This window comes from Quercus suber, unplaced genomic scaffold, assembly GCF_002906115.3.
Source record: "Quercus suber isolate HL8 unplaced genomic scaffold, Cork oak 2.0 scaffold_99, whole genome shotgun sequence".
Classification (NCBI taxonomy): domain Eukaryota; kingdom Viridiplantae; phylum Streptophyta; class Magnoliopsida; order Fagales; family Fagaceae; genus Quercus; species Quercus suber.
In genome coordinates, this window is record NW_027069564.1 from 103,849 (window position 1) to 117,118 (window position 13,270).

The following is a 13,270-nucleotide window of genomic DNA, read 5'->3' on the forward strand; positions in this document are numbered from 1 at the left end:
TAGAATGAACCAAATAGGACTGAATTTGAAAAATTGAAATGATGAAATTATAAGTCAATTACATTTCTAGTTACATTTTTTATGAAAGCAACCTAGAGTTCAAGTATAAAAACGAGTCCGCCTAGTAGTAAATTTACTATAAAAGAAACAGAAAATTCCATATAATATTTCCCAGGATCAGGGAAGATTACATTGCTCAACATCGTGTTTTATTTATGTAGGACTAGCCTTTTTTAGTGAGAGGTACTAATGCTGATGTTCAATTTTTATTTATGAAAGTCGATGTTCAATTGAATGGCTTACATGAGCAAGAGCATCAAGGCAGTGGTCTGTGCTTATAAAAAAAGGGCATTATAGTTTCTTAAATATTGTATTTTACACATAAGATTTTTTTTCTTTTTTAGAGAGTTTCAACCTATGACGCCCGCTCTTAATGATAGTTCTTTATCATCAGACCAAGACACCAATCAATTTTTGATATAGGCGGAGATTGAACCACAAATTTCTTATACAACTATCAAAGACTTTACCAGTTGAGCTATTTAGAACCTATCACATAAGATTCTCAATTAAATTCAATCATATGAATTTATTAATAAATGTAGCACATCTTTTTGAAAAAATAATTAAATTCAACTATATAATTTATTAGTCAAAACAATCCTGCGAAATGATTAAATTTAATTTGGATAAAATAAAAATTACAGTACCAACAAATTGTCGTTAAACCGTTTTTTTTTTTTTTTTGGAGGGGGTTAGGGAAAGGTCCGTCGTGGCCAAGCCCATCTGATCCAAGTCCAATACATAAATTTGTTTAAATAGCAGTTTTCATGTCTTTCAAAAGACAATGTTCAAAACAACCAAAAAATGAGGGCTTTTGAATTTATCAGGAGTTTCTGCTTCGGACTGGTTTGTGGGTTTCGAGTTTTTGCTCATTCATAGTGAGGAGATTAGCCTTTCGCGGACGAAGACAGAGAGATCAGCCTTTTTTTTCCGAGGTTGGTTTTCCATTAAAACTTTTCATATGTTATGTATTGGCTTTTGATTTATTCTTTCGAATTTTGACTATTGATTCTTTCAATTATTCTTTAGTTACATAAAAAAAAAGTTTGTGCATGAGTCGTGTTTGATTATGAATGTGGGTTTTTGATATTGGTGTTCATTTTTTACTTGATTTTCGAAAATACAAGCAACCCAGGTAGTTAAATAGGTGCTTTTTTTGGTTTCTGGATTCAGACATTCTAAAACTCTGTTTGTAAGTAATATATTGAGAGTATTTTTTGATGGGTTATGCTCTGACTGTTTATATATTATGCTGTCTGTTAGTTGGAGTAATTTTTTTTTTCTTTCTTTCTTTCTTTTCTTGATTGGGTTCTGAATATTGAATGTGCTATCTTGACTATAGATAATGGATTCTAGCCAAAGCTCTGTATTGGAAAATGAATTGAGTGTTGTCATAGTTGATCAACAAGAGGAGGCTCAAGTTGAACCTACTCATGGAAGTCCAAGCAGATCAAACACTCCGAGTAGACATGACAAGCAAAATGTAGAAGTACCAAAAGTTGGCATGAAGTTTGATTGTGATGATAGTGCATATGAATTTTACAAAGAATATGCTCACACGGATTGGCTTTAGTGTTAGGAAACAATTTGTAAAGCGAGCAAAGACGGGACAACTTAAAAGGAGAACATTTTGTTGCTCAAAAGAGGGTGAGCGAAGTGTTGACAAACGCCGAGAACTAGTATCTTTTCCCCGCCCAGTTTCACGAGTGGGTTGTTTAGCACAAATGACTTGTCAACTCCAAAAGGATGGTATGTTAGAAGTTGTTTCTTTTCATGAACAACATAATCACGAGCTTGCTTCTTCGCCAATAAAACATATGTCAAGATCAAAGAGAGAAATTGCACCTGCTCAAAAAGCCATTGCAAATGATGTAGAGAGGCCTGGAATATCAATAACACAAGCCATTTATTCATTGAGCATGCAAGCAGGGGGTGGTGAAAATCTTGAGTTTATGAATGTTGACTATAAGAATTCTGTACATAATGAGAGGGGGACGGCTTTGAAGAAAGGAGATGGTCGTACTGTGATGGAATACTTTCGTAAGATGCAATTAGAAGATCCATCTTTTTTTTATTCAATACAGGTTGATGATGATAATCAAATCATGAATATTTTTTGGGCTGATGCTAGATCAATAGTTGATTATGGACATTTTGGAGATGTTATATGTTTTGACACAACTTCTCGGACAAACACATACAATCGACATTTTGCTCCATTTGTTGGGGTTAATCATCACAAACAAACACTTATCTTTGGTGCGACTTTACTTTATAGTGAAACAATAGAGTCATATAAATGGTTGTTTGAAACTTTTTTGAGTGCAATGTCATGGAAGCAACCAAGAACTATACTTACAGATCAGTCTACTGCAATGGCTAAAGCAATAGCTGAGGTATTTCCTGAATCGAATCATCGTTTATGTGTATGGCATATTTATTAGGAGGCCACTATGCATTTAAGTCATGTATTTGATTCATTTCAAGAATTTGCAAATGATTTTAGTGATTGTGTGTATGGTTATGAAGATGAAGATGAATGGCTTGTTGCATGGGAAAATATGCTTGAGAAATATGCTCTTGTTGATAATAAATGGTTAGATGGGATATTTGATGTGAAGGAGAAATGGGCTATGGTATATGGTCGGCATATGTTCACTGCTGATATGAAAAGCACCCAACGCAGTGAGTCAATGAACAATGCGTTGAAGAAATACTTGAATGTTAAACTTGATTTTGTGCGTTTTTCGGGACAATACTCTAGAGTTTTGGCTGATAAGCTACATCAAGAACTACAAGCAGAGTTCAAAATGAGGCGAACAAAACCTGTTTTACGAGTTGATTTAGAGATGTTGGGACATGCTGTAGAGTTTTACACCCCAGAAATATTCCCAATGTTTCAAGATGAATATTTTTGAAGATGGGGGATTGTAAAATTTACAAGGTTAGTAAATTTGATACTATCAGAGAATACAAAGTCACGTATAGGGAGAGAACACAAGAGCACCTAGTTAAATATGAAGCCTCAACAACTATTGTGGAATGCAGTTGCATGAAGTTCAATTTCATAGGAATTCTCTGTGTCCATGCTTTGAAAGTTCTTGACAAGAAAAATATTAGGAGACTTCCAGCCCATTATATATTGAAAAGATGGACAAAAGATGCAAAGGTTGGTTCTATCAAGGACTATCGTGGCATTTATATTAAAGGTAATACTCAAGAATCGATAGGAAAGCGCTACTCTCATTTGAGTCATAAATTTCGTGAAATTTCCACACTTGCAGCAGAGAGTGAGATGATGTATGAACATGCCAAAAGATGTTTTGAAAATTTAATGAAAGATTTGCAAGAGATGAGAAAGAAATGTTATTCCAATAGTATGGAAGGTCGTGTAAAGGTCCATGGTGAAGCTATTCATGCAGATGTATTACAAAGTAATAGTGGATATGACTCCCATAAGGATATAACTTCTCAAGATTATGTTGTTGGACACTACTTTCAAGATTAATATGGTTTAAATCAGGTATATATATTCCTTATGTTTTTTGTTACAACCTAAGTGTTAGTCCCCTCCTCCCCCTCTCCATACTTAAACATGTTTGGTGGTATATTTGTAGGTTTCATCACCTCCTGATATTATCCAAGAAGAGCACCATATTGGCAACAACTCTAAGTAGGTTGGATTTAGAAACCAACTTTTTTGGATGGAGATTGGAGACAAAAATGGGTGGAGTTAAGAGTACAAGTTTATTTGATGGAAATTGGAGACTATTTTTGACTGTCAACTGTTAAGTAAGTTGTTAAACTTACTTCTTCTTCTTCTTCTTTTGTGTTTGTGTGTGTCTCTATTTAATTCAGATTTGCAATTGTTTTGACAAAATGTTGCATGTGATATGACAAGACACAAGTTTTTGGTAGCTAGATGATCATAAAGGGCCTTTACTACACTTGGCATAGATGATCACTTACCACCCTTTCTTGTTTTGTCACAAAGGCTGCTAATAGTTTTGTTCTTGGCCAATACAATTGTGGTGGTTGTAATCTAGATTTGAACAAGATTTTCTTATTCTTTTTTTGGGGGGCAGAAAGCTATTATATTTATGAATAAATTTTATTTGACGCTTGCCAAACTGAGATAATATCCTGTCCTAACTTGCCAAAGTCACAGAAACAGTAATGCCCTTACTTAACTCATTGAAACTGTCTTTGCATCTCAAGGGTGTGTTTGAATCTGTGTCAGTGGTCTTAGATTAGGGACAAACACCTTGAATTCTCAAGGTGGTTCATATCCCTTGGCTTAACATAGGTTGAGCCTTAAAGCTAGCCTCTACCAATAATTTTATTTTACTCAACAGCTCTTGCTAAGCATCTTTTCCTGAGGGCTAAAACTTACAAGTGAGATGTAATAACATTCACTTCGACAATATAAAAATTGTAAAAGCCCAACTTGTGCCAAAAGTGAAGACAAGTTGTAATAATTCCATTTAAATGAATCCTATAACGGAAATTTTGGTAATCTTGAAGTTATACTTTTCATATTTTAATTTGATAATGGTAAATGCAAATATCTTTAAAGGTGTGCATAGATAGAAGATTATAATCAAGAAGTATCTATTACACGACGAACAAAATCGTTAACTGCTATCAAGGAGTTTTAATTTTTAAGTTTTTTCTTCAATTCTTTTTGTTTAGATTGATGAAGAATAAATAGAAAACACCCTTAGACCGAAAAACCTCATAGCTTCTGAAGGAGAAGGAGAAACAAAAAATAAAATAGAAACTAAACCACGTCCTTCCAACTATCTACTAGACAACTACCATTCCTATGGCAATATTTTTCCACCTTTTGATTAATATTAGTTCCATTGCTACACAATGGAAATTCTTTAAGCTGGAAGCCTGTCCTTAAAATTTTTTAGTATGATAGACCAGCAAATTTGATAAACAAGTGAGCTAACCACAACTGAAGCTTCTTATTTTACTGCTTGTAGGCACAGATGACTCCCTTTCTGTCCAAGCTCCTCCCAAAAATAATTGTGTTTTATTAAATGACCAAGGGCCTTGATCTAGAACCTTCTATCAAGTCTCAGTATAATCCAACACATGCACAATTACACCTGCTTCCAGCGTGTAACTGAGGACTAGCTCCTTCTTTGCTTCAATAGTCTTCCTAATTTGGCATGAGTATTAATGCATAGGGCTTGGTTCAGAAACATGGACCTCTTTTTGTTCTTTTTTTATGATTTCAACAAACATCCTTGATATCTTTCTGCCATCACTTTCCTTGTTGAGGTAAGTACATCCAAACGCAGCAAGAATCCAAGCATGGAGTAGGAAAACCCCAAGCACAACCAAGAGCATTGAGGGTCAATCCCGTTCAGTTTAGAGAGGCTGTGGAGAAAGTAAAGGAAATAGGATTCAATCCATTTGATGATGAAGTTTGCCAAGGCAGTACATGTTTTGAGGTCATTTATTCTTGCTCATTTGTTCTGTATGTACTACAATTGTGCAAGTAATCTTGCGTTAATCTAGTAGAAGCTCGGTGGTCTAAGTGAGATTGGTGTTCAGTTCAGCTATCTGAAATTCTGTATCCCTTCTATGCTAAATGAAAGCTGCTATGGGGTCTTGCACATGGTGTGGAATCTCCTCAATGAGCCAACCTTTTGTTTAGCCAAATGAAAGCTGATTTTTCCTCCTTTTTAGCATCAATCAAATAGAGCATCAATCAAATAGAGCGTTAAGCAACAACATTTGTTTAAAGAATGCTAAATGAAACCTACACATATAGATATAGAGGTCGATCTTGAACATGTCTAAGTCATCGGTGTACCAGTTTTGTTAATAAACACACACCTTTGTTGTTAATAAACATACACCTTTGTTATTTTTATTATAACCATTTACATTTCAAAATTCTCGTTTTGGCCATTCATATTTGATTTTGTAGCTCATTTTCATTAGTCATTTGGTGAACCTTGACACTATATAAGTTATCTTAAAGTCTTAATTGATAACACTTGTATGACACTTAATGGTTAAAATACTATCAGAAATAGACTTAAACGGGTGATATATCTTAATGACATTTATTTGTCATCTGACATTTAAATTAAAAGGAAAAAGTTAACAGATACTTTAAGAGTATTGATTTAAAAAATATTAGAAATTTTTTATGGAAAAGAAAAAAAATAATTGATGACTTTTTATATTTTCATGAAAGTTGTCAAAACTTTTCTAACATGGGTTATTAGATTCCAAATAAAATTTCATTAAAAAAAAAAAAAAGATAAGAGGGCCAATATAAAATAAGGGCAAATTATAACTTACTTATGGTTTGGCCGAAATCTAAGTTGCTTACCTGTAGTTTAAAATTTGACACTTTGCCCACCTGAGATTAGCTCAGTTAGATTTTCTTGACCCAACTCTGTTAAAAACAAGGCTTAATATGTAATTTTGCTCAACTTTTATGTTTCTCTTCTCCAAAAACATACAAATACAAGAAAAAATAGAATCCAACAGAACACTTACATCATGAGATTTCAAATCACAGATAGTTAACTTCAGGTCGGTAAAGTGTCAAACTTTAAACCACAGATAGGCAATTTAAATTTCAACCAAATCATAGGTGGGTAAGTTGTAATTTGCCCTAAAAATAAAGTACAAAATGTCAAGATACTTTTGAGGGTCAAATTGTCATTCATAGAAACCAACCTCAAACCTTGAAAATTATTCTTTTGTGTCCGTTTGGAAAAAATAATTTTTGTCAATTTATTTTACTATTTAGTTTTTTTTTGCTACTATTTATAGGTCTCACTGTATTTTTTGTACTATTCATAGATCTCACTATATTACTTTCAGTAAAAAGTTTTAGCAAAATAAGCGGATACCAAATGACCTTAGTCAAAGAAAAAAAAAACATACACCAAAAATTTGTTTTTGAAAGTACGGAAGAAATCAAAACGGTGCAGTTGGGCAGAAAGGAGGGAGAAAGAGATCCCAAACGCAGTGCACAGCTTTTGGCCTTGGGGGTTTCGGAATCTTGCTCATTCACTCACAAGCCACAGCGGAGGTTTTCTTCTGAAACGAACTCATATGGTAGGTGAGTTTTTCTTCCTGTACTGCTTATATAACATGTTGAATTTTCTCTATAAACCAATTCACCATGGGAGTTATTGTACCCTTAGAGCCAATGGAAATTCTTTAAGCTGGAAGCCTGTCCTTAGAAAAATTATTAGTCTGATAGACCAGCAAATTTGATAAACAAGTGAGCTAACCACAGCTGAAGCTTCACATTTTACAACTTGTAGGCACAGATGACTCCCTTTCTGTCCAAGCTCATTTCAAAAATAGTTGTGTTGTATTAAATGACCAAGGGCCTTGATCTAGAACTTCTATCTAGTCTCAGTATAATCGAACACATGCACAATTACACCTGTTTCCAGCATGTAACTGAGGACTAGCTCCCTCTTTGCTTCAACAGTCTTCCTAATTTGGCATCAGTATTAATGCATAGGGCTTGGTTCAGAAACATGGACCTCTTTTTGTTCTTCTTTTATGATTTCAACAAACATCCTTGATATCTTTCTGCCATCACTTTCCTTGTTGAGATAAGTACATCCAAACGCAGCAAGAATCCAAGCACGGAGTAGGAAAACCCCAAGCACAACCACGAGCATTGAGGGTCAATCCTGTTCAGTTTAGAGAGGCTGTGGAGAAAGTAAAGGAAATAGGATTCAATCCATTTGATGATGAAGTTTGCCAAGGCAGTACATGTTTTGTGGTCAATGAGCAAATCAACATGGGAAAGGAAGGTTGATGTTTATAAGAAATGGGGGCTGAGCATGAGATTTCATTGGCATTTAGAAGGCATCTGTGGTGTATGATGGTGTTATAGACAAGATTATGAGGGTAATGGATTTTCTTGTCAACAAGATGGGCATTAAGCCTTCCCTCATTATGAAATACTCGGAACTTGGAAAAGCTATTGATTACTAGGGTTTTGGTTTTTCAAGTTTTGTTATCAAGAGGTTTGGTAAAGAAGGATTTTAAAATGTATACATGTTTTGTTTGTTCTGAAAAGACATTTATGCGGAAGTTTGTTATGCCTGCACTTATCCAAAAAAAAAAAAATTTTTGTTATGCCTCATGAGGAAGCTTCTGATCTGTTGAAGCTATAGCAGGGAAAATTGGATTCTTCTAAATGAGAAGAGAATAGCTTGTTCAATTACTTGCTTTAGTTGAGCTCCAAGATTGAAATTAATCCATATTTTTTTTATTGGTAATGTGAGTTCTGTTTAATTTGTTTAACCGTTGAAACTCAAGTTCCAAAATGTGATGCATAATCATCTGCTAGGCTATTGTGATCTGTTCTTGCTTTATACATGGGCATAAGTTTGCAGCTAGTTCCATTGCTGAACTTTTGTAACTAAAATATGATTTATCTGTGGAACTTTTGTCACTGAAATTTGATTTCTTTCATCCTGTTCCCATAAAAAGGGCATCTAGCTCTGCATGATCTTTCTATGCATTTGTTACTTGATGGTGTTGCAGTGTTGGTGCATGCAATTTTGAGACTCTGATATTGCTAGTTCAAGTTAGTTATACTGATTATATATTGATACCATGGTGAAGTCTCACATATTGTGTGCATTCCAACATGAATAACAATATTCTGTTTAGCATGTTTGTGAGCAAATTCTCTCAGGATTTGCAGAACTTTTACATTGTTTTGATTTGTAGAGCTCTTATATGGCGCCTATCTGGAATGCACTGCATGTTCAGATGGCTACAAGAAAGAGCAGCACAAAGTACATGGATTTCTTTTGTTCTACAGAAGAAAATAATTGGAAAAATACTTGCTTTCTAAGCTGTTCATCTTAATGGTTTGAGTTAAATTCATGTCAACCAAGTGGACAAATCCAGCTACTAGCTTTCTTGTAAGTTGGGAGAGGGATTTAAATTTGCGTTTACAAGTCACTTAATATATCATGAGGTCTAGTTGGACCATGTTCTGCCATCGCATCTTACTTTGACTTTCAATTGGACAGTTGTTATTTTAACTCTCTTAGCAGGTTCTGTGCAGCTAGCAAGTTGGCATTTTGGCCTTTAATTAAATTTCAACCCCATATTTTATATACAGCTAACTTTTATTATGAGTGAAAAATTCTGCACAATTGAGATCCTTTTAGAACAATACTTTGTGTTTTACTTGAAAATGGACTTGTATCAACTCTAACATGCCAAGCATGTAATAGTATGAAATGAACGAGTATGGGAGTTTGGTTGTGGCTAAAAGCCCACAGCTCAGAGAAGAGAGTGATTTTAAGGGCTTTGGTTTTATCCTAATTCTGGTATCAAATGCTTTAGTTATAGAGATTTCAGTACAACTACTATGTTAGAGGATGATGAAGACCTGTTCTTTTTCAAGTTTGTGAACTATTAAATAGGAAGTCTCCCATCTGCAAAATGTATACAGATAAAACTTGGATATTACAAAACTGGGAGCTGATTAGGAGGGATGTGCATCATGCAGCAATTGCATAATGATTACACAGTGAAACCTAATCTGTTTGCATTTCCTTATTTGTTACTTAAAATCCCTCTGAATTTTTCATCCTCTAATTGCTTTAGTCCAAGTCTGAGTGTAGCTGAGAGAGAGAAGACGTACAGCTGTTAACACAAAGTGTGACACAAGTCATTTATAACACAATCCAGAAGTAGTTTAGGTGAAAACAAAACGGTGTATTATGAGTTGTTCAGATCAGATTTCGGGCTAATAAATTTACCGTGTACAGAAACAGTGCTATGTGTGCTTCAGCAAGTGATATGTATCCCGCTAGTTGTTTCTAAGAAAAATAAGTTGCTAACTCGTATCCAGACAATTATTAAAGAGGAGGAGAACCTTGGGTGCGGCTGTTATAATTGTTAAATCATGGATCCAAGTGTTTTATGTTGCTCATATTGTGTTAGTTGAACCCATTGTTCTTGGACTTGCTTTAGTCATGTCCTAGGTTGCAATTAATTTAGGCTAATGTTCAAATCTTTTTTTTTAAATTACATCCTATTATAATTTATGTGACTGTTTACTTGTTCCCATTGTTCTTATTGTGTTGAATGATCCCAGATATTGTAATTTTATGTAGTTACTCTTGTAGAAGCTCAGTGATGTATTGTTTGTTCAATTTTGTCTCTTCTATTTTGTTGGTAACTTACACTGGCATTTGGTGGGTCACAACATCACCTTCGATCTTAATCTTATAAGAGAAGGAGATACCGATTGAGTAAAAGTAATTGTATCACGCTCCTATTTTGTATGGAATATGCTGTGAGGTCTTGTATATGGAGTGCAATCCTTTCTATACGATAGAATTTTGTTTTCTCATGTTTGAGAGTGAACCCTCTTAGAATTGTAACATCTCCTTTGATTTATGGATCTTCTATGCGGTGCTAGTTGGGCCAAATAGTTCTTCCCTAATATTGCTGCTATTTGGATTGCTCATAGTACGAGGTTCATCCCTTTGTGTGTACGTATGTCCACGTTATGCTTTTTTTTTTTTTTTTCTCTCTCTCTCTTTGCTGGGGTGGTGAGAGGGGGAGAAATGCAGGTAATTATCTCATTTGATTAAGGGAAATGACTCTTACACACACAAACTTACACACACATTTTAAACTAAAATCGTAGAGTGACTTGAAGTCATAATTTTAGTTTAAAACGCTTATGTGTAATAAACATAACTCATTGATTAATAACTACACCTAAATCCAATTTGTAAAACCAAAGCACAAATATACATGGTGGCAATATTGAGTCAATTGGCTCATTAAGTCTCAAAAATCTATAACTGGCTTGATGAAAATTAGGAGGAGGGAGCAAAACTCTCTGAATTGGCCCATGAATAGGCAAGATCCACAAGACCCGTGATTGGCCCAACAAATTATTTACGAAGGGTTTGTTGAAAATTGAAATGATAGGCCCAATTCTTAACTCACTACAAGATGAGACACAAATAATCTCTTGCACCTCAAGAGCCGAAGTGGATGTCGGCCCTCGGGGTATTAAGGAATACCAAATATTTAGAATGAATGGGGTCTGATCTTCTCATTCTTTACAAAAGGTCTATTAAAATCACAAACAATTGGCCAAGAGTTTTGTACCTTAATTGACATTTTATTGTGTTAGCAACAAAAACGTTCAAGATTTAAATTATTCCTCCCAAATATTAAATTATCAAAAAAATCAAAGTGTTTGACAGATTGGTAGTGCTTGGCATTAGACTAAATCTTATAAGCAGCTTTTGTTTTCTATCTTTTTTTATTTTCTTTTTTTTATTATTATTATTATTTTTAATGAAAAGGAAATAGTGAGATTCAACCTTTACATGTCACAAATGTGCTTGGGATATCATTTGAATCCTAGGAGGTGTCTTAACTCTTAGACTAAAAATTATATTATACATTTTTAGTTCTCAAATAATATTTTATTTTTTATATAATAAAAATAATAATAAACCAGACCAAGATGGTATAGCAGAACAATCTGGTACCGCGCCGTAGTATTTCATTGGACAAATAGAAACATGTCCCAAACGGTACATTTTTGGGACAGGGGATATCAAAACGGTGCACTTTGGAGAGAAGAGAGAGAAGTAGAGAACCCTAAACGCAATGCAAAGCTTTGGCCTTGGCGGTTTGGGAATCTTGCTCATTCACTCTCACAAGCCACAGCGGAGGTTTTCTTCTGAAACGGACTCTATACAGTAGGTGAGTTTTTCTTCCAGTACCATATGACATGTTGAATTTTCTCTATAAAGCTATTCACCATAGGAGTTGTTGTACTGTTGAAACCCACATAGCGTTATTATTATCATCTGGCAGACTAAGATACATTTCAAGCACTTCAACTTCAAATCAACACTCATTCACTGTCTCATACCTCATAAACTCATGTGGGTTCTCACCAGAAGCTGCTCTATCAGCCTCCAAATATGTTAATTTTGAAAACCCACATAAAGCAGACTTGGTCATTAGCTTTTTCAAGCACCATGGTTTCTCACAAACCCAAATCTCAAACGTCATCAGAGAACACCCAGGAGTGCTGGTATCAGATCCTCACAAGACCCTTTTGCCAAAATTGGAGTTTTTCCACTCCAAAGGCTTTACAACCTCTGACATTGCCACAGTCTTATCTAGAAATTCACGAATATTGAAACGAAGCTTGAAAAACCAGATAATCCCTTCTTTTGTTTTCCTTAAGAATTTGCTTGGAACTGATGGGAACACTATTGCTGCTGTTAGATGTTTTCCCGGTATTCTCGTTGTTAAACTCGACACTCATGTGGTTCCTAATATCAATCTTCTGCGAGAAAATGGAGTTCCTGAATCAAATATATGTGCCTCAATTAAAAAATATCCTAGATTTATTACGACAGGTGCTATTCGATTTAAAGGGATTGTAGAGGAAGTCAAGGAAATGGGATTCAATCCTTTGGGGTTGAGTTTTATTTTGGCTATTTTTGCAATAAAGGGAATGAATAAATCCACATGGGAGAGGAAAGTCAATGCTTATAAGAGGTGGGGTTTGTCTGAGGAAGAGATTCTTGTAGCATTTGGAAGGAGCCCACATTGTATTATGGCATCTGAGGATAAGATTATGCGGGTGATGGATTTTTTGGTCAACCAAATGGGCTTGGAGGCTTCCCTTATTGTCAAGCGCCCACAACTCCTTACTTATAGCTTGGAGAAGCGACTTATTCCAAGGGCTTCGGTTATTCAAGTTTTGCAATCGAAAGGTTTGGTTAAGAAATTGTTTTACTTGCCTGCTGTGTTTGAGTATGCAGAGGAGTTGTTTCTGCAGAAGTTTGTGATGCCTTATGGGAAGGAAGCTTCTGAATTGTTGCAGTTATATAAGGAAAGATTGGTTTTTCCAGAATGACTACAGAATAGGATATGTATCAAGTAAGGAGTGATATGAAGTAGTTATACTGTTATAGCCCACGTTAAGGATCAAGTTTCCCTTGTTTTGAGTTATTTTATCCATTAGAATCCGTTAATATTAATCTTGCTTTAGTTGAGTCCAGAGTGCCACTAATTAAAATTCCAATATCTTGCTAAACCCCAGGTCCTTTTTCACTGTTAGCCTGTACATAAAGAATAGAATCATTCCAGGGTCTTATGTTATTCAATTTCTGTTATTGAGACTTTTGGTCAA

At 34.9% G+C, this 13,270-nt stretch overlaps 1 protein-coding gene and 1 long non-coding RNA gene across 4 annotated transcripts; both read left to right on the forward strand.

The window, feature by feature from the left end:
* The first annotated feature begins 753 nt into the window (after positions 1 to 753).
* LOC112020625 (uncharacterized) lies at positions 754 to 8,370 on the forward strand. 3 transcript variants are annotated; one of them, XR_010629518.1, is made up of 5 exons: positions 754 to 998; positions 1,406 to 3,586; positions 3,681 to 3,855; positions 5,055 to 7,162; positions 7,691 to 8,370. It is a non-coding gene; the product is annotated as an uncharacterized LOC112020625 (long non-coding RNA). The 3 variants fall into 3 exon arrangements; XR_010629517.1 differs by having other exon boundaries at positions 755 to 998; positions 5,055 to 8,370; XR_010629516.1 differs by lacking the exons at positions 5,055 to 7,162; positions 7,691 to 8,370 and having other exon boundaries at positions 755 to 998; positions 3,681 to 4,138.
* A 3,448-nt stretch (positions 8,371 to 11,818) lies between these two features.
* Positions 11,819 to 13,270, forward strand: LOC112020619 (transcription termination factor MTERF15, mitochondrial). Its single transcript, XM_024053172.2, has one exon. The coding sequence runs from the start codon at positions 11,852 to 11,854 to the stop codon at positions 12,992 to 12,994; it is 1,143 nt and encodes a 380-aa protein (XP_023908940.1). The 5' UTR covers positions 11,819 to 11,851; the 3' UTR covers positions 12,995 to 13,270.

Bases quoted from the DNA above. Each gene is read 5' to 3' on its own strand.
- LOC112020619 (XM_024053172.2), top strand. From the start codon at position 11,852: ATGTTGAATTTTCTCTATAAAGCTATTCACCATAGGAGTTGTTGTACT.